Source organism: Apis florea, unplaced genomic scaffold (assembly GCF_048593485.1).
Source record: "Apis florea isolate Af1SG1 unplaced genomic scaffold, ASM4859348v1 contig_2839_pilon, whole genome shotgun sequence".
NCBI classification, from domain to species: Eukaryota; Metazoa; Arthropoda; class Insecta; order Hymenoptera; family Apidae; genus Apis; species Apis florea.
The window spans coordinates 1,473,628-1,501,064 of NW_028256653.1; the positions used below are offsets into that span (position 1 = coordinate 1,473,628).

General features: G+C 36.1%; 5 protein-coding genes across 9 annotated transcripts in view; 2 read left to right on the forward strand and 3 right to left on the reverse strand.

Annotated features, from left to right (window-relative positions):
• Positions 1-1,864: 1,864 nt before the first annotated feature.
• LOC105735587 (uncharacterized) lies at positions 1,865-11,655 on the forward strand. The gene is made up of 3 exons (XM_086907342.1): positions 1,865-1,983; positions 8,812-10,067; positions 10,506-11,655. Exons 2-3 carry the CDS (start codon positions 8,831-8,833, stop codon positions 10,670-10,672), a joined length of 1,404 nt encoding a protein of 467 aa, XP_086763468.1. The 5' UTR covers positions 1,865-1,983; positions 8,812-8,830; the 3' UTR covers positions 10,673-11,655.
• An 870-nt stretch (positions 11,656-12,525) lies between these two features.
• On the reverse strand, positions 12,526-13,545 carry LOC147657769 (uncharacterized). The gene is given in 4 exon segments (XM_086907281.1): positions 12,526-12,841; positions 13,310-13,397; positions 13,399-13,419; positions 13,421-13,545. Coding segments are annotated over 4 exon segments (453 nt in total). The 3' UTR covers positions 12,526-12,622.
• Positions 13,546-16,417: 2,872 nt separating this feature from the next.
• On the reverse strand, positions 16,418-19,954 carry Idh3a (isocitrate dehydrogenase [NAD] subunit alpha, mitochondrial). Its single transcript, XM_012486840.2, has 7 exons — positions 19,689-19,954; positions 19,413-19,566; positions 18,989-19,111; positions 18,101-18,273; positions 17,634-17,868; positions 17,290-17,568; positions 16,418-17,207 (listed from the first exon to the last, which is right to left on the reverse strand). Exons 2-7 carry the CDS (start codon positions 19,437-19,439, stop codon positions 16,968-16,970), a joined length of 1,077 nt encoding a protein of 358 aa, XP_012342294.2. The 5' UTR covers positions 19,440-19,566; positions 19,689-19,954; the 3' UTR covers positions 16,418-16,967.
• A 420-nt stretch (positions 19,955-20,374) lies between these two features.
• Positions 20,375-24,324, forward strand: rump (heterogeneous nuclear ribonucleoprotein rumpelstiltskin). 4 transcript variants are annotated; one of them, XM_086907335.1, is made up of 10 exons: positions 20,375-20,553; positions 20,825-21,197; positions 21,295-21,573; positions 21,662-21,908; positions 21,997-22,173; positions 22,252-22,401; positions 22,492-22,691; positions 22,766-22,901; positions 23,025-23,096; positions 23,156-24,324. In XM_086907335.1, exons 1-9 carry the CDS (start codon positions 20,537-20,539, stop codon positions 23,078-23,080), a joined length of 1,635 nt encoding a protein of 544 aa, XP_086763461.1. In that variant the 5' UTR covers positions 20,375-20,536; the 3' UTR covers positions 23,081-23,096; positions 23,156-24,324. The 4 variants fall into 4 exon arrangements, with proteins under 4 accessions (XP_086763461.1, XP_086763460.1, XP_086763459.1 ...); XM_086907334.1 differs by having other exon boundaries at positions 20,384-20,553; positions 20,825-21,200; XM_086907333.1 differs by having other exon boundaries at positions 20,384-20,553; positions 20,825-21,200; positions 22,252-22,691.
• A 1,348-nt stretch (positions 24,325-25,672) lies between these two features.
• Positions 25,673-27,437, reverse strand: part of LOC105735530 (protein fem-1 homolog CG6966) — a 28,522-nt gene continuing 26,757 nt past the window's right edge. For both annotated transcript variants that reach the window (XM_012486836.3, XM_012486837.3), the window contains one exon: positions 25,673-27,366. In XM_012486836.3, the coding sequence (XP_012342290.1) occupies positions 26,956-27,366 (411 nt within the window). In that variant the 3' untranslated portion in view covers positions 25,673-26,955. The remainder of the gene's footprint in view (positions 27,367-27,437) is intronic.

A 27,437-nucleotide genomic window follows, 5' to 3' on the forward strand; every position in this document is an offset into this window, starting at 1 on the left:
GAGCATACATTTTCAGCTAAGAAAAATAAATATGGCGAACACAATGAAGGGAAGAATTAAAGGGAACTTAATCTTTTCCCTTTTAGATACATGACGAGGCAGAAGCCGGAAGCAAGGCTGGCTTAGGGCGGTGCGAGGAGTGTTACGAGTGCTTTCGCACATTACCCCTCGCAACAGGCCAATTAGTACCGTTTCAGGGTCTGATGTGAACGGTCATCCAACTCCCACGTGTAGTGGAACCCGTTACTAAGGACAATCCGTGCATCACGTACGGACACGAAAAGTCTCATTAAATAATAAACGCGTAGTCTGTTCTCGCACGGTCAATTAACTTTTCCAGTAAAATCATTTACTCCCTGTTTACAACATTTATAACACCTTTTTGGATATTTTTCGATCATCATCGTGTATAATTATTATTCACGAACGAATTAATATTATAATACGATGTAATTTTTACATTCCGCACGCGTGTCGTTGTAATTTTATTTTCGATCGGTTCGATTAACTTTTCCAGTGTTGATCGATTAGTTCATCGAACTAACGTGGAAATTAAGCACGCACCGTGCGTGCCTATGCAAGCGTGGATTGATCCCTAATGCATTGAAAGCTACAACGTGTGTCCCCCGTCCACGGCTTAACAAAACGCGCTCGTTGAGTTTCAGGGATCCGCCGAAATCCTTTAAATTCTGAATCGAAACGCTATTTATCTTCTCGAAGAAAATTTCTTCGTCCTTTACGTTTCAAAACAGCTATCTCTTTCTTCCGCGTACGATCACGATCGATAAAGATTAATCGAACGATAATTAAAAACACGGGTAGTTTTTTTTTTTTTTTTAAACCTTTCTTAAATTTTCTTTAACCTCGTTAAAAAGCACTCGTACTCATGACCATTGTCGTCGAAACCACCTCTTCAAACGATCGACGCGTAATTTGAACAAGAAACGTGGAACGGTCCCGTCTCAAGACTTAGACCGACAAAGGCACGCACGCATTTCAATTCCTTCTTGCATTTAAAGATCGATATTCGAGTCGTACTCGCTCGCCGAGATTCTTCCCCGTTCAGTAGTGTAAACATATCCTCGATACGTCCGTGGAACGCATCGAAAGAAAGAAGACGCGAGGAGGAAGGGGCGCGAGGGGGGAGGGGGGGAAGAAGCGAGAGATACGAGGAGAAAAGATTCTCTTTTGCCTATATCTGTTTTCCACTTTTTTCATCCCCCCGGTGGCAGGCCGTGCTTGTACTCTCCTCTCCGTTTCTCCCCGTCCCTCTCCTCCTCCTCCTCCTCCTCCTCCTCCCCGTCGTTTCTCTTCCCTCTTTTTTTAGTGCCGCCCTCTCGTTCCTTTTTCCTTGCTCTTCCCTTCTTCCTCCCGTCCTTGTCCAAGCTCGCTCTCCCCGTCCCTTTCTTTTCCATCCTCGCCTCAAAATGTGGCATTCAACAGGGCTTCTACGGTGCTTGCGGTGGTGCGGAATCCGCGCCGGTTTGCCGCGACGCGGGGTGCATCGGGGAAATGATGCGCAGATTGGCCGGATCATCTCAAAAACCACCACCCTCCGCCTCCAGCCCTCCTCCTACTACCGTTCGTCCCCTCTGATTTCTCTCTCTCCCTTCCTCTCCCTCTCTCTCTCTCTCTCCCTCTCTCGCTCCTTCTCTCGCTCCCTCTCGCCCCTTGTCGCAGGCACCCCGCTATTTCCCTCTCTGTCATTCTCGCGCCCGTACACTCGACTCGTCGTCGACGGTCGCCAGGGATGGAATACAACCCCCACTTTCGCCACCGCCGCCGAACAACCACCCTGCCACCGCTGCCTGCCACGGTGCCCGACGACGAGTGACTGAGTCCTCCGATTATTATCTCATTTGCTGGCACGAGCACCACGCCACGTTAACCGTCGCCCAGCCAGGATCCCCCCGTGTAGATCCTTCGTTCCCCGTGGATCAACGAGAACAACCACCGAGTTGCAACCTGTCGCCTCGTGTCGAGGTGAGTCCGATTTTCAAAATTATCTGTTTAATCTGTCGCTTTTTTTTTTTTTTTTATCTCCATATCGTTGTATCATAATCGATCCATTTCTTTCTTTCTCCCCGCCGATTTTATCCATCCGTTGGTATAGTTTTATTATTCCCTTCATTTTCATCCCTTCCGTGTGACCTTCTCTTTGTCCTTTCGTCGTCGCTCTCAGCAGACGCTGAGAATACGTTGAAATTCGATGCATGAAAATTTTTGTGTTTTTTTTTTTTTTTTTTTGGGAAACGATGTTGAAATTTGTTGGTGTTCATTATCTTCGAGACGATGAACGTTTGTTCGATGTTTGATTGTAAGGGTTTCGAAGGACGGAGGAGGAGGAGGAGGAGGAGGAAGTGCACGTGCGGAAATTTGATTTGTTGCGGGCGAATTGCCGTGGATTGATTATCGTTGGAAAATGAAGTGGCAGGGGACGAAAGATTGGTTTACGATAATTTATTTTGTTTATTACACTCGGAATTGCACTGTGAAGTGGAAATAGATCCGTGTTCATCGCTTTTTCGTCGAATGTTAATCCTGATCTAATTTGTATCATATACAACGATCCAAGGATCGACGATCGAATAATAGGATGAATAGGAGAGAGAGAGAGAGAGAGAGAGAGAGAGAGAGAGAGAGAGAGAGAGAGAGAGAGAGAGAAAAGTAAAAAACGATAATGGATATAAGAGGATCAATTGAAAATTAGTATGTAACGCGAGTATGTTGTGAGTATCGTGTGTCTCCAGTAATAATTCATCGTGCAATCCTAGATTGGTCCCTACACCTCCCCCGCTTTGAACGCGCGTGTTTTCCTCTGTGCGATAATACCGATTATGTGTCCATCATATCACTGTTCGATTAAACGAAGATGATGAAGATCAGTTTACCACGACTTCGACTACAACAAGTGAAAATATTAGTACAGAAGAAGAGAAGAAATCATAGAAATTTGATTATTGCTCATTTAAGCTGCTCATTAATAAATAAAAGTTAACCAAAAAAAGTACGTGTACGTAGATATTTAAATTCTTTTCTTTTTTTTTTTTTTACGTGAATTATCTCACGTGCACGCAAAATTTCATCTATAACATCCGAAAACATTACTTTCTTTTATTAACGCAATGCAATTTTTTAAACATATGTTTCATATACATAAACAAGTTATAACCGTTCAATTCGAAGCGGAAAACTCGGTTTCGTTGAGACCGAGTTTCCAAAAAAGATTTGAAGACCCTCCATCTTCTTCGACCAATAATTTCACGACCGCGAGAATCTCGACTTGCATCTCATCCAACCAATTAATCCTCCCTTTCTTCCATAATCTTTCGCGGTTATCGATTGTACCGCAATTTGTGCACCCTCGAAAGCATTCAAATCCCCTGGCCGTTCCTTTAAACCACTACACGCTGCTAATCTTAAACGCTAACGAAAGAGTTCGTATCGACGCGCCTGGTTTTATTTATCGTCGGTATATACGTATCCGTGTTTCGTATCTTTCATCCATTCTATTTTCCTTCTCTTTTCTCTTCTTCTCCTTTTTCCCTTTCTTCCCTCCTCCTCCTCTCCCCCTCTTTATTTTTACGAGGAACGCATATACAGAGGAACGTTCGAATTAAGCGGAGAGTTCAACCGTAAAGGAAAAAAAAAAAAAAAGGAAAAAAAGGAAAAAAAGAAACCGAGTTCTACCGCGACTGACATTTTTTTTCTTTTTCTTTTCTTTTCTCTCTATGCAAAGCGAGATCGTTCCGCGTCTGGTCGCAATAAAAATGTTTATGCGGTCTGTAAAGGGATCGCCTTTGCTCGAAGGGAGAACGAGGAGGATATGGATAGGGAGGACGTGAAGGCGAAATCGGTCGAGATATCCGTTAAGATTGGAAATTAATTCGTTTCTCGCTTCATGAATGCGCAACGAATTATTTATTTATTTATTTTTTTCTTTTTTTATTTTTAGATAGACAATATTTTGCATCTTGCTTTGATCCTAGCGAATGAGTATATTGATAATAAAGTACGATATCTTGGTAAAAAAAAGAAAAGAACGAATACTGGAATACTTGTGCGTAGAGAACGTTTAGACAAAGAATATTGTTCTTTATTAAAAGTATTAATAACGATCGAGGCTGTGAAAGATTATGATTTAATTCAACGAATCAATAGATCTTCTCTCTGAATCTTTTTTCTATTCAGGATTCCCTTATCTAGGATTCTTCTACTTAATTACACGAGCAGAGAGAGAGAGAGAGAGAGAGAGAGAGAGAGAGATCAAAGAGGAAATTAATCGAGCGTAAATGGAAAAACGATAAATGGAAATTAGATAATACAATGACGAAATTGAAATTTGATATTTTGTAACGATATTATGAAAGATGCAGGGGCGAAGAAAAATTCTGAACTTAATTTTTTCAAACAGAGTTTAACATCCTTTTTTCACTTATAGCCCGATAGCAATTTTATTACGGGACGAATTCAAATATGCGGGCACAATGTATTTCCGAACAATCGTATGCAGTCGTATAAGAAATTTAGCAAAAGAAAAACTAACGCGGAAAGGAAAAGCTAACGGGAAACACAGAGGAAACGCATAGAGGAGAACATAGAAGACCTATAAAGGAAGCAAATAGACGGGAGTGGATTAAAACGGATAGAAACAGCGAGAATATAAAAGATCGTGGAGCAGGACAGAAAAAAACACACAAAAAAACGAATAAAAGTGATAAAACGACAAAAATGAAGATAATAATTAACAACAAACGAAAACAAACGAACAAAAATTCGCGCAAAAATCGTAAACCACACAGAAGATCATATTAGAAAAGAAACGACGAGATCATCGAGAGCAAGAATCAAAAAAAAGAAGAAAATATTTAAAATATACAAGCCAACCACCATCGGCCAAGAAAAAGGATGGTGAACCAAGTGTACCAAGTGTACGCGTAAGAAGAAAAGGAAAACGAGGAATGAAGATGAGCGCAAGGGTAAGTGAAATCCAAAGGAGTGAGCTCTGAAAGAAAGAAAGAGAGAAAGAAAGAGCCAGTGAAATGAATTGGACGAAAAGAGACGAACGAAGCGTCGGTCGGGAGAAGAGACGGAAGAGCGAGGGGAGAGGGGTGTGGAGAAACGAGAGGAGCAGCAATGCAAATATTCGCGGCGACAGAGATTGAAACAATCCGCCAATTAGAATCGTCGACGTGAACGGGATTATGCAGATTCGCGCGGTGGGTGCGCGGACAGAACCGGGAACGGACTGGCAGCTGCCGCACCGCTCGCTTAATTCAATCCACCGAGTTGTCTTATGAATCGTAAACCGGCCTTCCACTCCCCCTCCAACCCCCTCCACCGTGAAACTGAGACTACGCCGCGGGAAGGAATGGGATCCTCGTCGTAAGGAGGACGTGATCGTTGAGATTGGCAACGATTCCACGCGGATGGGACGATAATGCTCGTGCGGGTGAGGAGGAATCGTACGCTTCAGATCCAGAAATTTTTAAGGGGGGAAAGGAAGATCGATTGATTAGACGTGCGTTGGATAATGATAAATGGAGAATTTATAATCATGGGATGATAAAATTGGATAGAAGATGGTTGACACGTTTTTGCTTGGAGGATGAACGTCTTCGAATCAAACCTCTTTGCGTTTTTTTTTTTTTTTTAACGGAGAAGAAGATTTTTACTTGGAAAATCGTAACTGATAATTAGAGATGATGAGACGATTGGACGAATCGCTATGACCGGCTTTACGCGTGTAATTGCACGCGTTTATCGCATACGCAATTCATCAAAACGATAGCTGTCTCGTTTTTCTCACGGTTAATAGCGTCGGGTCGATTATCTTCCTTTCCGAAAAGAATAAAATAACAAAGGTCATGGTGGTTAATGCCAATCAACACGATCGTATCCCGTTTTATGCGTATGCATCAATACTTTTATATTTACGTTTCGATTAAATTTTATTCGCAATTTTTATCGCATCGTACGCAATGCAATCCATTTTGAAAGGAAATAATCACCTGTTAAACATATTTTCTCTTAGATTTTTGTATTTTCCGATATTGTCGTATCGCTCGTCCCAAGATCTTTCTTCTCGAGACAATGAAAGCATGAAAGAGGAATACTCTGTCATCCATTGAAGAAGCGATACAGAAGCGAATGAAAGTCGAAGGTTGACCGCTAGAAGGGGGAGATTGAAATGTATATTGCAATTTTTAAAGGACACTTAAATAGAATATTACGAGGGTTGCCGGTGAAAATGTGTTGCCATTGACTTTTAGGGGGTGGAAGAGGGAGGGAGAGGCTCTCAGAGCGGGGATAAATTGTTTCGTGCCAGAGAATCTCAAGTAAATACTCGCTTCTCGAGACTTTCCGCGAGGTTTCTTTATATCCCCGCCGGTAATAGAATAAAGAGTCGACCACGCAATGGAAATTCTCACTTTTTGCATAATTGACGTATCCTCGGGAGCGTAGCGGCACGTTGAATTATTTTATCCCGGGGTAATGTGATTTAAATACGAGGGACCAGGAGAGAAGATGCTGTAACGTTTCCATAAAGTATTAGAGGGGGATGTAAATTTCGCTGCAATTCCCTCCCTCCCTCCCTCCTTCTCTCTCTCTCTCTCTCTGGTCGTTGAATTTTTACAACGTCGTGGAAAGATGAAAAAAAAAAAAAAAAAAAAAGAAAGAAAAAGGAGAAAAAGAAACAAGAAGAAGAGGATCGAATAAAGTGGTCTGGCGAAATTAATGTTCCACGCGAATATCTTCTTCGTGTTATTCGAAGCTTGGTCAAGAGGTGAAGCTGAATTTCACCGAAGCTTTAAAATTTCCTGTTTGAAGAGGCTGCTCGCGATGTAAGCAATGGAAACGCGTCTCTATTGTCTTGCACGGCAGCCATCGCGGGGGAGGAGGGGAGAAAAAATCGTTTCGCGTCTCCGGGGAATTCTTCGAGAAGAATATCACGGATGCATTCACTTTGCTTCGACTGCGTAGCTATTTTTAATACTTTACTCGAAGAAAGAAAAATTAAGTATCTTCTTGTCTCTCCCTTCGATTACTCGATCCATTTTTTTTTTTTCTTTTCTTTTAGAAGAAAATTCATATTCGATACAATCGGGATTTCTTTTGGAAACAATCAAAAATGATTCGGGAGGGTTAAAGAGCAGGGAGGAAGAAATCGTTTCTCCATTTCTTTCCGTGGAAAGAAATCGATATTTCTTCGCGGCGCGAATAACGAGGGAATAATATTCGGGGGTGAATGAGAAAAAACTATGGCTGTGAAACGTTTCATGGGCTCGCTTCGATTCGGAATCAAAAGATTCTCGATGTTGAAACGGCGATGAAGAGACGGCGGGAATTATGGGCGCGTTGCGCCACGAGAGACGACGAGAGAGCCCGTATTTATCACGAAGAGTAAAACTGACAGCAGTCCATTTCCTGTTCGTCCTGCCTGTCTGCCTGAACATAATATCTTCTGACGAAACAACGTGGACGCCGTTTGTTTGGGAAACAATGGACCGAAACAATACCCAATCCCTCCTCGGTGCGCGGACACGGATACAGACCACCATTTCCACGCCCCGTTACATTATTCTCTCTTTCCATCGACGAAAGAATCTTGGCGCGGGGGAAAGACCCGGTTCAATTCATGGCGACAAACATTTTTACTCGCGTATCAATGATCTCTCTCTCTCTCTCAATTTCGTTTCGTTTTCGCAAAAATAGTCGTCTTCTCCTCCGTGGAATTTTCGGCAAACAGTCGAGTATATTATATAATTCAATCCTTTTTTCTCAGAACTATAAACTAATCGATTGACACTGGATCGCTAATGGAAAGTATATTTTTTATTTCATCTTCTTTTTTAATGCAAAGATATAGAATGTACAAGCGCGTGTTGATAGCAGCGTAAAAGACGAAAACAAGGTGTCGCGATCTGTTTAAGAGGACGTGGTAATTGATAATATCAATTTAAATGTGAGAATTCAACGATTTTTGATAAATATTTATCAAAAATATTAACGACTAATTTAAATGTACATACGTACATATAAATACGTACGAAATTGAAATTTTATTTTACCAATTTAACTAATTAACATTAGGAAATATCAAGATTACACGATCGATCGAAAGATTGTATTGATTGTAAGAGGACGAAAAGTAGTATATATATATATATATCAATGGCGAAAATCCGTCGGATGTGGGGAACACTCCCTTACTAATTACTAATTGTTCCCTGGCTCGATTGTTCATACGAACGTAGCACGAAGTTTAATTGAAATACCTACGGTCGTAGATTCTCATTAACGATATTTCTCGTGGATTCCTCGCGCGAAGACGTTCGCGCGAAACCGAACGTGCACTTGACAGAAATTAGTAATCCTTAATGGATGACGGGAAGCAAGCCTGGTGGTATTACTGGTCCCTTATCCAGTCATAGGCGTTGCCTTGCCTCTTCCTCTTAGACTCGACAATGGAGGATATTCGATTAATTTCTCAAGACAATAGTAGCGCGTCTTCGCTCCCACGACTCTCGCCTCCGCGAGACCATCCTCAAACGCGTTTCGATCGTTGCAGGATACGTGTATTTAATCCCCACAACGAGTATTAATCATACTCGGGCTCAATGAAATGATTTTCACGATCATTCAAAAGAATTACGCACAATAAATTTTGTTGATTAATTGTCATCGATCGACGTTTCATTACACTCCTCGAATAATACGAATAATCCTTCCTATTCATCTTGTGTGTCCAGAAACACCCTTCCATCGTGGCATTTTCCACCGTCTAAACTCACTCAACTTCTCCCCCAGTGAATCGCGATCAGCGGCCATGACAACGACCACGGGTGATCCCTCGACCCTGAAGAGTCCAGCCTCGTTGTCCGGCGGCGACCTGGTCTCCCGCCTCCTGGCAGCGACACCCCCGTACTTGTACAACGTGCCGTTGACGCCGCACAGCTTCTTCTTCAGCGAGATGTTGCGCTCGTTCGTGCAGGCGAAGAGCGAGGTGTCGTCGGCCGGAAACACGTCGACGAGCGCCCCTCGCCGCCGCAAGAGATCCTGGCGGGACGCTCGGGACCGACCGTTGGAGCTGACCACGAAGGAGAGGCAGCACCATCACCATCACCACCACCATCACTCGCAACAACAGCAACAACAGCAACAGCAGCAACAATCGACGATGGACAAATACTTTCAACAGCAAGCGGAGACGCGGTTGGAGGGCGGGGGTAAGCAAGGAGGGGGCGACGGCTACGACCCGGCCAGCAAAGTGGGCAACTTCGAGCAGAAGCCGAGCTTCGCCACGGACATGTTGAAACCGGTGGAGAACGAGAGCAAGGCCGTCGAGTTCGGGAAGCAGAGCAAGAGTTTCTTCGACGAGAGGCCCCGCCACTTCGAGCAGGCATCTTCCCCGCCCATGTTCCCCGGCGAATTGCAGAAGGTGAAGCCCGAGGAGAGTCACTCGAGCGAGCGCAAGAGCTGCAATTACAACGAGAGAAACCCGTACGACGAGCGTGGGGGGGCGAAGGGCAATCAAGGGGAGTTAGCCCCCCTCCTGGCCGGGGACCAGAAGAAGCTCGATTTCTCGAGGAATTTTCTGCCCGGCCTCCCGCCGCGGGGCTGCGACATGCTGCCGGCAGTGAAAGGGGGATTCGGCCTTCCGGGGAACGTGACCAACCCGGAATTCCTCCCCGGCCCCCTTTGGTACCCCCCCTACCCCATCCCCCAATCGTATCCGGGGATCGACCCGTTGCACTTCTTCATCGATCTCCGCGTGTCCGGCCACATTTGGGACAGGAAGCTGAGCGAGAGGCAGCTCCCGTTCAAGGGGAAGCATTGCTCGGCGTTCAGCGTGCCCCAGTCGAAGGAGTACAACGGGAACAGGCCGTTGAATTTGACGAGGGACGAGGCAGGCACGTCGAAGAGCGGCGAGGAGAATCCGCGCGGCACCAATTACATTCTCAGACATCTGACGAGGACGTACAGGGACATCGGCCAGGCGAGGAAAGGGTCCAGGAGGGATGAAACGGAGAGCGAGGATAACTCGAAGGACGTTGATAACAATAGTGGGTGTTTGCTCGTGTTTAAACTTGTTCTTCTTCTACATCCAGTTTTATTACTTTTTCTCGAATGTATTTGCACGCGTCTTTATAGTGCTTCGGTGTAACGTGAAAATTGAGAAAATTGGTTGCTTTTATGTTTCGGTATCTAAATATCGAGGTTTAAATTAAACGACGGTTAAATGTGACGGGGAAACGGTTCTAATCGTCCTTTTAGAAGAATATTTTAAATTTCGAATTCTTTTCGAACTTGTTCTTACGGGATGTTATTCTGAAAATGATAAAAATTCTCTTCTTTCGGACAAAATTGTCTCGATAAAGAAGAAAGATACGATAAAAATGACGAAGGAAAAGTAAAATAATTTTAAACGGAACGAAGTTAAAATTTTTAAAATAAATAAAGAGGTCGTTGATTAATTTTAAAAATTTTGTTACAAAACGCAGGCGAGAGGTCCCCGAAGCAGGAAGACGTCGTCGCGGTCCCTTCGACGAGCCCGGAAGAGGAGAGGAAAGATCTTCGAGCGTTGATAGGGTTGGAGTTGGTCGTGGATTACGTGAAAGAGCCGAAGGGAGATACCTCGAACGAGCAGACTTCGCAAGTAACCGAATAACTCGTGAAACGAATCGAACCATCCTATTTTTTTCGTTATTGCCTGTATAAATTAGTATTAGTAACCCCGACACTTGCTGATTTTCACTCAACCACGTCGCTCGTATAGAGAGAGAGACTTAAGAAAAAAGACGCGGAAACTTCTTTCGATCGTTGCAGAACAATCAAAACTTGAGAACAGATTGTCAATCGAATATTAGATTTACCAATTAATAACGCATTATCGCGTTATACTTAACGATAAACGATATATTTCGTATCCATCGATTTCTATCCTTTGCGAACTTTTTATTCTTCCTAGAAACTTTTTTTTTTCTAGAGACATTTTTAGGGCCTTTAAGACTTATTCGTCATTTTTTTCTTTTTTTTCCGAACGTATAATACAACGTCAAAGGAAACGATGAATCGAATTGAATTTTTCCGAGATATTCCTTTGAGATAGCTCGTTCAATTTTTTTTTTTTTTTTTTTTTTCCTATTTTCATTCGATGTGAATATTTAGAAACAACTTTGCGCATTTAGAGACGATAATTAAAAAAACCTAGCAGCCTCGAACCTTCATCTGGTGCTATCCGTCGCGAAAAAATGGCAAATTCGCGTGGATGTTCCGTTTCCAATTCGAAAAATCCTTCGTATATCGATCGCACGTGATCTGATCGAACGCGTACAACGTCTCTTTCCTTTTCTTTTTCTTCGATATCGTTGTTCATATTCGATATCGCGCACTTACCAGACGGAGTGAGATTTTTTTCTGTCTGTTATTCTTCGAACACTCGGCTCAACAGAGAAAGAGTCAGTTCTCTTAGAGAGAAGAGAAAAGATCGTAGAGAAGATCTCTTTCGTGGATACGCCGCCACGTTCCAAATTCGACTGTATGTGATATGCGATGTACATATTATAGTAGCGTTCTATTGTATCTATATGTATTAATAGAAATCATTCGAACTCCTGTATATTGAACGTAATAAAAAGTAATGCGATTCAATCACAATCTTTCTAAATAGCTCCCGCTTCCATCGAATAAAAAAAAAGTGAAAGAGAAATAAAATCGGATCAAAACAGGAATCAAAACCATAAATTTTTTTCGAACCAACTTACGAGTCCAAATGTTCGAACTCGATTTTTCAGAAACAGAAGGCAAGGTAAGAAGGGACGGCATGGTGCTTCTTCTGAATGCACCAGCACTCGTTATAATCGGGAGTACCCTCGAAGGGACGCACACACGAGCGGATCGTCATATTCAGCCCCGATACGGTCACACCCTGTCACCCTCATCGGCCTCTTCTTCGCGTTATTTGACTAATAAACTTCTATCCAAAGCCTCCTCGTCGATCGAGAGACACGCGTAGTCGACAGGGCTCTCTTTGACGCGGCCGTTGACAGAGGACAATTAGGGGAACACCGAGGAGTCCCCGATATTGTATGCGCGGAATGACAAGAGATACGTGGCTTTTAGGGACGAGGGCAAATCTCTGGCGGGAGATATCGATCTGCCGTCTCATTTGCAAAGGTTGAATGGAAAAGTTCGTCGGCGATGTTTGCGCGCGATTAGACGAACCAAGAGTGTACTGCTTTCCCACCTTTCATCTCCTTGATAATTTATTTATCTGCAAAGTTACAAAGGAAATATGTTATATCTCTCCTCTCGATGATTTTTAATTTGACCGAATTCGATCGATACGATTTCAAATTTTACGCAATTGACGATGTTCGATACGCGATCAAATACATCGATCTAACATTGGAAGATCGTAGCATTGTTAATCGTACGTAGTCGATCGATATAAACACGTATATATTTGTCGAGAATCAAGTTTATATTTACGATAGAAGGCACGTTACGTTAATACAAACATTGTTTAAATCCGGTTTATTTACTTTTCCTTATAAGAAAACGAACGATCGTTTTCTCCCCGATATTTTACATACAAATTTAAAATTTAAAATTCAAACTATTCGTGATTGGCGATAACACGAAGCTTCAAGATCACTTCGTTCTTGTTGTTCCTATCAATTTTCGCTGTTTTGCGGCTCGACTCTGAGATCACAATGACATCATTCGATCCGACTCTCTTAACAGGTGCTTCGACTAATTTGTAGCGCGTGATCGGTGGTAGCTCCTCTTTGTTCACTTCGATGAACGGCTTTTCCGCTCCTGCAACCGTGTACACCTAATTCGAACGTTAATACGACATTTATGGTATTACTGGTGAAATGGAAACGTGCGTTGATATTTGGAAAATTTTCCGGTTAATAGGATTAATCGATACGAGATTCGCGTAGCTTTAATCCGCCATTGCCATCGATTCTCGATTTGACGGTTATTATTATTATTATTATTATTTGAAAAATGAAACAGTTATTGCAATCTCTTTTTAGCAAAAAATGGGAGGAAGAAAATTTATCCAATTTTTTTTTTCACGTTCAATTTTGTCTTCTTCAGTCGTTTCTCTTTTTTTTCCTTTTCATTTTTACTAGAAAACTTTTAAAAAGGAATATTACAAAATATAAATGGATTTTGGAGTACAAGTACAATCGTAAAAGTGAACTTTGATGCGAAAGACAATTGTCATAAATGATTCATCAATTTATTTTCGATCACAATTTAGTTTTTTAGAGAGAAACGAAACGAGACTCGCCTTTTTTTTTAACAGGTGATCGTATCTTATCACGAATCCTTTTACAGAAAAGCTGAGATCCAAATCTCGCGAAGATTGCTCGTTCGGAGGAGTTAAATCGATTTTCATCCTGGTAAATAATAAACCCGTCCATTGATTAGGAAGAAGATGACGCGAAACAATCGCGAGAATACAACTCGATTGTGTTTTATGCGCGCAGAGGGAACGCACGGAGGATCGAGAAGATCCTGTCCCATCTCGATCGTGATGAAAATAAAAATAATGAAACATAAGTTTCCTCCGTGACAACTGGCAGATCCATTAATCCATCGTAAGGCGATTACAAGCCATCCTCTGTGGAATGATTAATTCAGAGCGCGACTTGACAACGAGTCAAAAGAAACAAACAACAATTTCCTATTGATCTGACTATGAACGAAAAAGTATTTATCCAGTCGAGAGATCAGAGAAGTATATTACGTTATCGTGAATTCACGTTTCGTTATCTATTATCAGACTTTTTGGTCACCGATTTATTCCGAGATTTAGTCCAATTGCATCCATTTTTATTCTCTATGATCGATCACTTTTAACAATTTTGAATCAGAAATTCATGAAAAGTGACGAAAAATAAAAATTAGACGTACAACGATTGGAGATACGCTTATCCGAAATTCTAAATTCCAATTTTTAAACGAAAAAGAATTGAAGGATAATCAATGAACTGTCGAATTTAATACATAAATATCTATAAAATTTGTACGATCGTATCTTTTTCTCAACTCGTTTTATTCAACTCGGAGATAAGTCTATGCATCTCGCGTCGCTTGCCCTCTGTAAAACTCTTCACCGAGCAACTAGAGAAGAATCTCTTCAATAACAAGAGATAAGCCGTGGCGGGCACGAAACATTTCGTGCGACACTTGCGTCCAACATTAATGTTGCATATGGAAACAGAGAAAGAGGGAAGAAAGGAAGAAAGAGAAAGGGTGAATATTAAGCAGAAAATCTCTAGCTGCTCCGTCAGCAGCTTTTACATTTCGGTTGCCTGAAACGATCGGATCCAACGATTATGAACACCGAGGTGGAAAATAAATTGCGGAACTCTAAACTGGGAGTACATTCACAGGGGATAGATACCGATAGATGCCCCGATTTATTGTTCGGGTTCGAACTGTCGTTCGCTTTAAAGGTAGAAAACACGGCTTTCACTCGGGGGATCGAATGCAGGGAGGGGAAGAGATGAGCGGGTGGTGCATGTGCATTATTGGAACGCGACGAGAGATTAAAAACGACTTTTTCCAAAGGATCGGTTCCATTGACTGGGGTGCATTGCGGCGAGTCCTGAATAATGCATGAAATTTGTTCCCCGGAATCGAATCGCTTCTCGTCACCGGAACAAGAGAGCGGGCATAAATCTAAATAATTTCAACCCTCGAATTTTTATTATTCCTATGACTACGTCTGCGCCTCCCTGTATTTGAATATGCATGCCTCGCTTTCCGCACTTCGACCTCGAGTGTTCCACCTTTTGTGTAACCAGCCCTTCGCCACAATCACGATCAGTGCACCTTGCACTTGCACCGAGGCCGCTTATAGATCGTCAACGTTGTTAAACGATCGCTTAGAGAGGCCGCTTGTTTCGCTCGTTCGAATAAATTTCGATTAGATCGAAAGGAAATCAACTCGGAGAAATTTCGGTTAATTTCTTCTTTTAGCGTGTCCGATATTTATCCTTCGATCTCGATGATATCTCCTCCATGATTGGCCTCACACTTTTGTAGTGGCTGTAGTGGCCTGTGTTTTTTTGAAAAAAAAAAAAAAAAAAAAAAAAGGATGAAACAAGAAGTAGAAATCAATGTGTGTATCAAGAAAAATTTTTGTCATTTCGTACGTATATCATAGTTGAATGATAGAAGAAAATTTAATATTAAAAATTTACTGGAAACTCGGTCATTACTCACTCGGGGAATCTCGATAAATCACGGAAAGTATTAACGAGCAGCGAAGATGACACCGGATCTTTCCCCATTCCTTTCTCTTCCTTCGCCGACCATGAAATATAGCCGACAACTTTTCTCATACTTGAGAGTTTTCCTTGGAAGCATACTGTACTATGGAGAAAAGGGTAGGAGAAAGGGGAAAGTTATAAAGTGGTTGAGAATGAAAACTACAACATAACATCACAAAGAGTAAAACTGTGTAACATTGATATTGCAAGAATTATATTTTTACAATTAATGCTTCCTTAGAATGTAAGAATGTAATATATAAATAGAAATTAAGAAATTCTTCATATTATTCTCATATTTATATGAGTAATAATTAGAGGTAATTTTTTTTAATTATTAAAACACATACACAAATAAATATACACTACGTATCTTAAATAGTTTTTATTCTTATATATTAAAAAATTGAAAAATTTTATGTAATATCTCATCTCGAATTATTCTCTATGATATTCTTTTTACAATTGAGACATTTTTTTATGATAATTATTAATAAATAATTAATTGAAAAGAATTTCTTAATAAAATATATATGACAAAATTGTTTGAAGTTCTAACTTTGAAAAGCGAACTTTTAAAGTACAGCTTCTAATTTTTAATAAAAAATTAGTAATTAATTTTCAACGTTACATTTCGCATATAGTAGAAGATATCAGGAACCGCATAATCGAAATTGGTGGCATCTTCTCTATCCTTCTCGAACAATATTCTTCTTCTATCACGAATACACCTCCTTGCATATTCTGTTTTTCTAATAATAAGTCAGAGCTTCCAGTGTCTATTCACGAGATGGTGCCACGAATAAATAAAATTTTTTATTTATGTATTTTTTTTTATTTAATTTATAGATTAAATTTATTCCATCTAAAGTTTTATAAGAAAAAAAAAGAACGCAGCAGCAATTTTATATTATACATATGTTCAGAAAACTAGGAAATTTCTTGAAATATATATATATATATGTAACATGTTAATAGTAGAAATACACGAGTACTTGTATGCTAAAAATTACACAAAATTACATAAACCATAATTTCATAAAAGTTTTTATTAATTCTAATATCTTATATTTATAATAACTTTTTAAAAAAGTTTTGGGTTAAATAATAAAATATAATTAGAATTTATAATATTTTATTTATGTGTAATACTGCGCAATGTTGTTTTTTTAAATTTCTCCGCGAGGCACGCATCATTAACAACTTTATTTAAAAGTATTATACATTGTATCTAAATTAATTTACATGCCTATTTTTTTTACAGATTCTATTAGAATCCTCCTTTTGCAATAAAATAGTATGACAAACATACATATATATGTATTCAGTCAATACACGCGATTAAACTGCGTGTATTCCGTGGCAATAAAATCATATTAAATGCTATTACACATTAATAAATCCACGGAGATAAATTTAAATTTTACATTAATCTAATTCAAGTACTCAACAAAAATTATCTAAATGAATGCAAATAGATGAATGATAAAATATTTTTTGTCCATTCTAAAAATCTTTGCAATTTAATTGAATAAATTGCAGATATTTCTAGGAAGTCCATTGAAGTTAATTTTGAAAATAATTATAAACATGTTTAAAAACGTTTTACTTCACATGTGTTATTTCTACGAGTATTTGGCAGTTTATACCCAATAAATTTTGCATCATCTATTTTGCTAATGTTGAAACTTTTTTGCAAATTTCATCAGTATATTCACTACATTTTGCAGATCCACCAAGATCTCCTGTTAAATGTTTACCTTCTTTAATAGTTTCATAAGCACAAGTTTCTATAATTTTTGCGTGTTCATTTAATCCCATATATTTAAGCATCATTACAGCAGAAAGTAATAATGCTGTAGGATTTGCCTTATCTTGGCCTGCTATATCTGGAGCAGTTCCATGCACCTATTTTAAAGTAAAATTATTATTAAATCATACACTATTGCACTTGCAAAAATATTTATAAAAATATTTTTTAAAAACATACAGATTCAAACAGTGCACCATTCAAACCAATATTCCCACTTGGTGTAAGTCCAAGTCCTCCAACAAGTCCAGCACACATATCAGATAAGATATCACCGTATAAGTTAGGCATTACAAGTACATCATATTGACTGGGATCTTGAACCATATTTAAACACACTGTATCCAAATATCTTTCTTCAAATTTAATAGATTGAAATTTTTGTGCAGCTTCCCTACAGCATCTTAAAAATAAACCATCCGACATTCTCATTATATTTGCTTTGTGTACAGCTGTCACCTATAAAAACATATTAATGGTTACATAAGATAACAATCTTATTTTTGAATAAATAAATTATTAACCTTTTTTCTATTATTATCTTGAGCATATTGAAAAGCAAATTCTGCTACCCGACTGGAAGCTTCCTCTGTAATTAATTTAATTGACTGTACAACTCCTTCTACAATTTCATGTTCTATACCAGAGTATTCTCCCTCTGTATTTTCTCTAATAGTAACAACATCAACATTGTCATACAATGTCTTGTAACCTTCTAAGGAACGACAAGGTCGAACATTAGCATATAAATTAAATTCTCTAGAAAAAAAAAAAAAAATTATTCATTGTAAAATACAAAATAAGTGAATATTTTAATACTTCTTAAATCCTTGTACAAAGCAATTTAAATTAATTGAAATAATGATATGTTTACAATGATATTCATGATTATGTAATTTAAAAACAAGTTAAGACAGATATCTTAAGACTAAGAAAATATGTATGCATAATAAAGAAGAAAAATCTTAATTATACAAAGATAAAAACCTACTTTCTTAGTGCAAGATTTAAAGATCTATGTCCTTTTCCTACTGGTGTCATTAATGGTCCTTTCAAACCAATTTTATTTCTATTAACTGAATCAATAGCAGCTTGTGGAATACCAAATTTTCCATCTGGGCCTTTTACTGGTGTTACATCAACAGATTCCCATTCTATTGGTACCTAATATTAAAGATAATGTAAAAACTATAAGTATATATATTATAAAAAATAGAAAATATTTTAATAAAATCTTATTTAATGTCAAATACATTCATTTTCATTATTATTATTATTATATCAAAAATAATATATAGACACATATATTAATATACATATAAATACTAACTAAAAGTTGAGTAACAGTGTTATGCAATACATGATATATGAATGATACTATTAAAAAAATTTTTTCATTCATGCTGAAAAATAATGCATTGTTGTTTTTTTTAATATTAAGATTATTTTATACATTATCATTAAACATAAAAATAATTTAATAATCTGGTGTATTTAATTAAAGTTTATATATGATATACATTACATATTTATAAAAAAAATATATAAAATAAAAAACATACCTTAACTACAATAAGAGCAGACTGAATTAGCCTACAATTGGATCAACCTGTATAAGAGTAAGATTAAAATAAACTCCTTAAGGTTAGTAGTAGGACACATGGGGTCACCTTGTAAGGTTCAAACAAATAATGCAAAAATACAAACAAATACACAATACTCTTACACTATATAGAAATATAACAGAAATACTGAACATGCTATGGACATTTCTATTCAACATTTCTATTCTATTTCTATAGAACATGCATATTATATAAAAATATCGTGCATAACAAAAATTATTAACTTACAAAATTATATGTAAAAACCAGTTTACCTTGGCAGCATCAAAAATTTTTTGAACAGCAATAGAAATTTCAGGCCCGATGCCATCTCCGGGAATAAGTGTACATTTATGAACTTTACTACTGTAAAAACGGACGCAGCCAATTTTCGGAACCTGTTAATCAAATATCGATATTAATAGTTATTCATAAAAATGTGCACAAAATAATATTATATTTCATAAAAAAACATAATATAAAGGTGATATTAGAAAAATGATATAATATTAAAGAAAGACAAAAAAAAAGAAAGAAATGATATATGGATAGATAATATCATTACTAATACATTAGAACTCAGCAGAAAGATATATAACCAATCTGTGAAGAATTCTAACCTTGTCATCAGGGAAGAGGTAAAGTTACATTCAAAACATGCTTGTTTCTGAGATTTCTTGATTGACAGGTGTTACTTACTGCATTTCGTATCCACTGTGCTGCCATTCTCACTGTAAATTTTACAATAAAAACACGAACTTCCACCACCCAAAGTAGTGCGCACGTCGAACCAACACCAAAAACGAGGAATGAATCGCACTTGTGATTGGTTCCCGCGAAACAATGTCTTCTGCTATACAGAAACGAAACCATAAATTAAGTATTCAATAGATCTATCATCCAATGTATTTTTCTGTCGTATAATCAGAAGACTACATACTACTGGTTACAGACAAGATAATCAAATAGATATACCATCTTATATATTTATCATTCAATGCATTTTCATGTCACAATCTAGACTATGTTATATGAAAATATAATAGATGACAGTTCTATTTTATATCTAATTTATAGTTGAACTTCTAATTTTTTATATGATTAATACAGAATATAAAACTTCGATAGAGATAAATTCGATAAAAAGATAAAGATTATTCTATTTTGCGACGAAATATAATGAATGATATATAGGATATGACGAGTGGCTCCACATATACCGACATTTTGATTTATAAAATAATGACGAATGAAAAAAATTTTTTCATAATATCATTGTTTTTTAAATTTTTATTATTATTTTCTAAAGTTAATTAATAAAATAAAAATATTAAGGGATTTTTTAAAATATTTTTATAATATTTTTATAATATTTAAGAAGAAAAATTTAATCTAAGTATCGAATTTGATCAGGAGAACTTTGATTGGTTATAAAATTGAATTTTAATTTTTCCGAATCCAATAATTTGAATCTGAATATTTTTAATCAAATCATTTTTAAGACTATAATTTAACTCTGTAGAACATATAAAAAGATTCTTTAAATATAACAAAAATAATTTAGAATTGTAATATAACAATGTAATAATTATCGAAATGTTTTAACTAAATTTTCGAATTTTATATGATTCTTTTTAAATAAATACCTATTTTTGAATACAGTAGTTTCCGGTGTGGTTTAGCATTTCCTTGGTCGGCCATTTTATAAGACGCTTCGTGTTCGCGTATGTTTGCATGCTTGGTATCTTTTACTCTTTTTAATTACGAACTTTAATATAACTTCCTTGATTGATTTAGTTCATTCAGTGAAAGAATTCTCAAGGATGATTAAACAAGAGGAGTAAGTATAAAATTTGAATTTATAATAATTTATTTTTAAGTTCTTTGTCGGCACGAAAAATCATGTTCAATTAAACTGACGCTAATACATTTTCTATATAATAGTAGCATGCAAACATTTTGAAAAAGTATTATTTTGATTACATACTTTTAACTAAAATTTATATAAATCATAAATAAAAAACTCAGAGTAAAATCTATTCATATATTAATAAAGAACTATAAAAATTTTTTTATACATATTATTTCTACGTAATCGTATTAAACATTAGGGGTCAAGTGCAAAATAATGATGAAAGGGACCGAAGTAGAGAACGTGATCGTAATAGGAGACAAGATCGACAAAATCGTATAAATTCTACAAGTCGTGATCGTAGTAGGGAACGAAACGATCGTGGTGGTCGAAAAGCTTCAGATCGACGAATCTATGTATCAAACATTCCCTATGATTTCCGTTGGCAAGATCTAAAGGACTTATTCCGCACAGAAGTTGGAAAAGTTGCTCATGTAGAACTTTTTACTGATGAAAATGATAAACCAAGAGGTTGTGGTATTGTTGAATTTGAAGATTCAGATTCAGTAAAAATTGCTGTAGAAAAAATGCATCGATATGATATCAAAGGAAGAAAGCTGGTCGTCAAAGAGGTAGTTAGTATATTGTTATTTTCTCAACTTCTTTATATCTTGAATTATTATCATTTTTTATGTTAGGAATATATTCTATAATATTTATTTATTTTAGGATTTTGATGTTGAACGAGATAAATATGGTCGCTTGGCAACAGCTCGTAACAATGAAAGGGTTCGTGATGATAGATTTAGAGATCCACCAAGACCACAAGGTGGAGGGCGTCAGAATATGAATGCTCCTGCTGGTGGTGGTGGTGGTGGTGGTGGAGGTGGTGGCGGCGGCGGCGGTGGTGGTGATAGTAAATTTGGAAATACCTATGGTCTAAGTACTCAATTTTTAGAATCTTTAGGTATTAATGGGCCTTTAGTTACTAGAGTATTTGTAGCAAATGTAAGTATTTTTTTATACAAGCTATATTTTTTAAACTTTGAAATTGAATAATGGTAAAAAGTTTAAGTATTCTACCTTATATATTTAGCTTGATTACAAAGTGGATGAAAAGAAATTATTGGAAGTATTTAAATTAGCTGGTAAAGTACTACATGTTGAATTAGGAAAAGATAAAGATGGTAAATCACGAGGATTTGGTGTGGTAGAATATGATCATCCAGTAGAATCTGTGCAAGCTATATCAATGCTGCACAATCAACAACTTTATGACAGACGTATGACTGTAAGACTTGATAGAGCAAATGAACCAGATATGCCACCAAAATTACCAGAAGGTACATCTTTATGATCTATCCTACTTTTTTATATAAAAGATCCTACTTTTTCATATAAACATACAAATTAATATTATTTTTAAAATAGGTTTAAAGGGAATTGGAATGGGACTTGGAGCTGGTGGTAATAGACTAATGGATGTAGCTAGAAACATTCCTAATGTACAAGCAAATAATCCACCCGTTGTGAATCCTATTTCTGCTCCTGTATTGGCTGCTGGTGCTTTTGGGGCTGGTTTAAATAATGTTGTACCAGCACAATTAGGTAAAATTTATTATAAATATGACATATAATAAAATAAATTATGAAGTTAACAAAAATATATTTGTATATTTATTATAGCATCTGCGTTGACAAATACAAATGCAGCAGCTCTTCAAGCAAGTCTTGCTGGAGGTTTGAGCGCTAACCTGACCACGAGTTCTTTGCTAAATTCGTCATTAACAAATGAATTGGCTTCTAATCTAAATAACTTCGGCGGAGGAGTTGGAGGTTTGTCTAATTTACAAGCCTCTTTAGCTGGTGGACAAAGCAACAATTCATTTGCGCCGCGAGGCTTATCTAAAATGGACAATGATGTAGGCTTCGGTGGAAACAATGCTTTTGGTGGTTCTAACTTCGGTGGGGGCAGAGATTTTGATGGTGGATTCAACAGAGGAGACAACGATCGTGTTCCTGGTGGAGGTGGTGGTTTCGCTGGAAATCAAGGACAAGGTGGAGGTGGCAACAGACAAAATACAAATGGTTCACGGCCAATGTCGGATACTATTCTTATAGGAAATGTATGTACTTTTTTTAAAATTTATATATGAAAATTAATTTTTATAATTTTTTTAATACATAATAATTATAACAGCTTCCTCCAAATACAACATGGCAAATGTTGCGCGATAAATTCCAAGATGTTGGAGAGGTCAAATTTGCTGAAATGCGGGGTACTGATATGGGCATGGTACGATTCGCATCTGAATGGGATGCTGAACGCGCTGTGTGTATCCTTTTTAAAGTTTTAATCATAAAAACGTATAATAATACGAATCATTTTTACATTAAATATACATATTAAAATAAATTTAATATTTGCAAAGATTTTTCTTAACGATTTTTATATATAGCTATGATGAATCGGTCACGTATCGATGGCAGAACGATCGATGTTCGCCTTTACTAAAAACTGGAAACTCAAGGTAACATTAATAGAGAACTTCTGCAGAATTTGACGCTTAACCATAACTTATTGATGCAGCGAGAGGAGACTGGGTGTTCGTATGTCGTCTGCAGGATTGTTCCACTCCTGATGACAATACTTGAAATTCATCCTAGTAGTGTGGCAGAACTTAGGACAGTGGGTGAGAAGTATCTGTCGTTGGAAGATCAACAGTTGTGTTTTATGCCTACTTCAACGTTGAAACACTTATTGGCTGCCGATGATCACCCTTCCTTGCTACGACTATTTCATTCGAAATTCTTTTACCAGATTATCGTTCCTTTTTACAGTGGAAGTCTACTAATTGTTCACTCTTAAATTAATTTTTTCGAGTGATCGATACATAGTTTAGTTGTTAGATTTAGGTTCATAATGTTCTACGTAATCTATAGGTTTTTCAGTATATAGGTTTATGCTATTTACAGTAATTATCAAATGTAACTTGTAAGTTTATTTCTTAGTTTTCACGATGAGAGATCAATCGATTTTCCCACATTCCGATTGAACATGACGCTTTGGTCGTTCGCGGAGTGGTTTATCGAGCAGGGACAGATTAATCTTTCAAGCATAAATATTAACGCGATATAGCTGTTACGGATTTTACGAGTTAAAGTTTATCTATGTATGATAGATACTTTCATGCACAATCCTACACAGATCGTGGACGTGTGTCGATTTGTCTGTGGTATCGTCGCACTTTATTCTTGTATCCAATACATAGCAAGATACATCATGGCTCAACAGGGGACTATATTGTTTTCATTGTAGCTCTGCGATTTGATCTTTTATTCGTCGCGCCACATCGTTCTAGTAACTTGGAGATTCAATTGTAGTTGAGCATACAAAATTTTAGTTGTCATTAGGAAGATCCCTTTCAGTTCACTCGTTTCGAGACTTCAGTGAACAAATATTGGATGACTTGTCTTATATATAGCAGAATTTGTCTTACTTATTGTGCAACAATAATATGTTTACCAAAAAATACAAAATATCTTTGTCTAAGGAACAATTTTTAATATCTTTCGGATTTTAAGAAATCGAGTAACAGCTCTTTTCAACTAATTTTATAAATATATTCTTTGGTAAACATATTTCCTCTCGCCATGTAGATTTCGAGGAACATTCTGCGCATTGTATAACACTCTTGTATAACCACGACATCATGACAGTGATTGAATAAAATCCAAATCCGTTTTGACTACAAAAAATATGCTCGTCGTTGTGTTTTATTTCTGTGTTGTTGTGATTCTTTATACTTTAAGCAGGTTTAAACTGGATATGCATTGGCATAGAGGATATCGTTTCTGTTACTTTTATGTGTGCAATACATTTACCTGAATAACTTTTTTCAAATGTATTGCACTTAAGCAAAAATTTCTGCTTAAAAATTTTATAATTGTACCTCTACATAGTAGTGTACTCCATGCTTACTTTTGAAATCTGTAAGCTTCACAATCTATGAGATATAAATATTTGTTTACATCGCAGGTGAGATATTTTTCAGGTGATTGTGGTTTTCTATTCCTCTATGATGAATATATTTCAAGAAGGAATAATTTGCTTGAAATTGATCAAATATTTGTTCTTTCATCAATGTCCAATGGAATGCATCATTAAAGTAATATTCGAATTATTAAGTTATATATAGTATTCTTCTTATAAGTATTAACAATTTTACTATTGATTGAAGTAGTGGATTTTACAGGTTTTGAAAAAGTTAAAACTTTGGTAATGTAGCATTTCATCTTTAACATTGTGGTTGATTCTTATTTTATTGTAGCATCGAGACCGCATCTTCCGCATTATTTATTAAAAAGTAGTTTAAATGATTGCAAAAATCTATATTTTAAGTGAATTTATATAAAGTAAGAAACAATTACTTTCATAACTTGATACTATAACTTGTATGGTAAGTGGTGGTAAATATATTATGCTCTAGTCTTTGCCAATTAAATATTTTATGTGTGTTCAAATCACTATGCGTATGGAATTTTTTAATAACCATCGTCGATCTCCGCTGTGTGGTTGCCAAATTTGTTTCTTAACATTTGAAGGATGTGGTCTTTTTTTTCTTATAATGTCATTGAAGTCAGATAGGGTCTTATTTTATAACGCATGAGATCGTGTGCAATGGTTTGTTGTATTATTTCCATCGTAAGTGATTGATCAGTTGTGTTTTATAATTCTATGAGATATTTTGGAAGAAGGATGTTACGTGTTTCGACAAATATGGGAAAATAGGGATATAGTATCTCCTCTTTGATATCGTTTAAACGTTCATTGTCGAAATTGTTTGAATATGTGCCTGAAAATAAAATTTTATTATGGAGGATCAGACTAAATATATTTTGAGTATATTAATCATTTTTAAATTGCGGCTAACACCTTACAGGAAAGTTGGGTAAGTTACAGGATTTGTACAACAGATTTTTATGAATGTGTTGTTCTTCCAGGAAAGCTAACTCATCCAAGTGAAAGGTAATTGAGCGGTAAGTTTTGTAGGATGAAAATCCATTGGAATATTATTAAATAAAAATAAATGAGAAAATCTCAATATATTATTAATCACACCTGTATTTCCACAGTCTTCATATTATAAAACAGTTAAATTGGGTGACTTTGAATGTAAGATACTTTTTTTGTAGAGAATTGCAGTGTCTGTGTAAGAATAAAAAGTGCGTGAATGTAATTATTAAAACAGAAAGGTGTTCCAAAAGTACAAAAATTACGTCAAGATTTTAATAAAATTATAAATTCTAGATGCATTATTGTGAGGAAATTGTTACAGTCGTGCTACTTAGTGTCAAGTGTATTTGTTTATTTTCAAAAAAAGCACCTTACTAAACACACCTCGCATATTTAATTCTTATATATAATCTATATAATATTTATTATGTATATGTATATTTATCACATTTTAAATAAAGGTAACCTTAAAAATTATAAATTAATATAATATGAATGTAATTTTAAATGTTTCTATTAGCAAATTGTTTTAAGTAATAAATTTCAAATACATTTTAATAATGTCTAGTAAATAAAAACACTTACATTTGTATGTAAAATAAAAATTTTATAACTGAAAAATTTTAACTTATAACTTCGCTTTTCCTTATCTTTCTAATATAAAAGTATATAATTTATTTTTAAGTTAATCTATACTATATCAAAAAGTGTATTACAGAATCTTATTCCTGTTTTTATTTTTTCATATAACAGTAAGAATAAAAATAATTTCTATGATTATACAATTTTTCAATTTAATATATTCAAGTTATAATTAAATGTTATCAACGCAACATGTATATTATGGCTTGTAATGGGGTTTATGTATAAGGGAAAAGCTGTCAGTAATAAGTAATAAAATCATATTAATTGATATTTTTAAATCATAGTAAACCACCACAGTTAATAATTTTTATATATCAAATGTTTTGTTTAATTGATATATAATGATTAATAAAAATATTTTTGAATTAATTTGATTTTCAATATATTATTTAAATTATAATTTCTTCTTTAAGCGTCAAAATTATTTGAACCATCAAAATAATTTCATATTGAAATATTTCATAATTTTGGAATATTTAAAATCCAGATTTAACAAAAAAAATAGTACTGACAGTATACATTATATGTATCAATTTATCGTGTTATTATACATATAACAATTTTCTTTTGAAGATAGATTTGATACTTTCTTGTATTCGAAAATGTTCTAACACTAATTTTGCACTTTCGAAAGATATAAAACTTTTATCGTCGATTTTTCTTATCATTTAGATAACAAATAAATATCTCTCGTGGCATCCTAAACGACAGCCTGTTATATAATAACACTAGTGCATTAGAACGAAATCTTGAAGATTTTTTGGAACAAATGAAATGTCATATGTTTTTCTAACTACTCTGGCTGCTAAACAAGCAAGTGTAGTGTATTTAACGAGATACACTGCATCATAAGGGCGTTTACGCCATGTTAACTTTTCAAATGTATCACCAGATTTATTAACAGCATCGATATGAGCACCAGCATCAAGAAGAATAGTAAATAGATCAAGTGACGGATAATGATAGGCAGCAAGATGTAATACTGTATTGTCGGTCATGTCTGTTGCTGTAACATCAGCCCCAACTCTTATAAGAGCTTTTATTAAATTTGGTGAAGGGAACCTATAAGTTGGAGATTTTGGACCAGCCCCAAGTACAATATGCCTTTCACGAAATACTAAATGCAGTACATTTCCACCCTACAGAAAAATACAAAAAAAATTAATTTATTTGGAAATTTATTATATATTTAATATATTTTTTAAATATT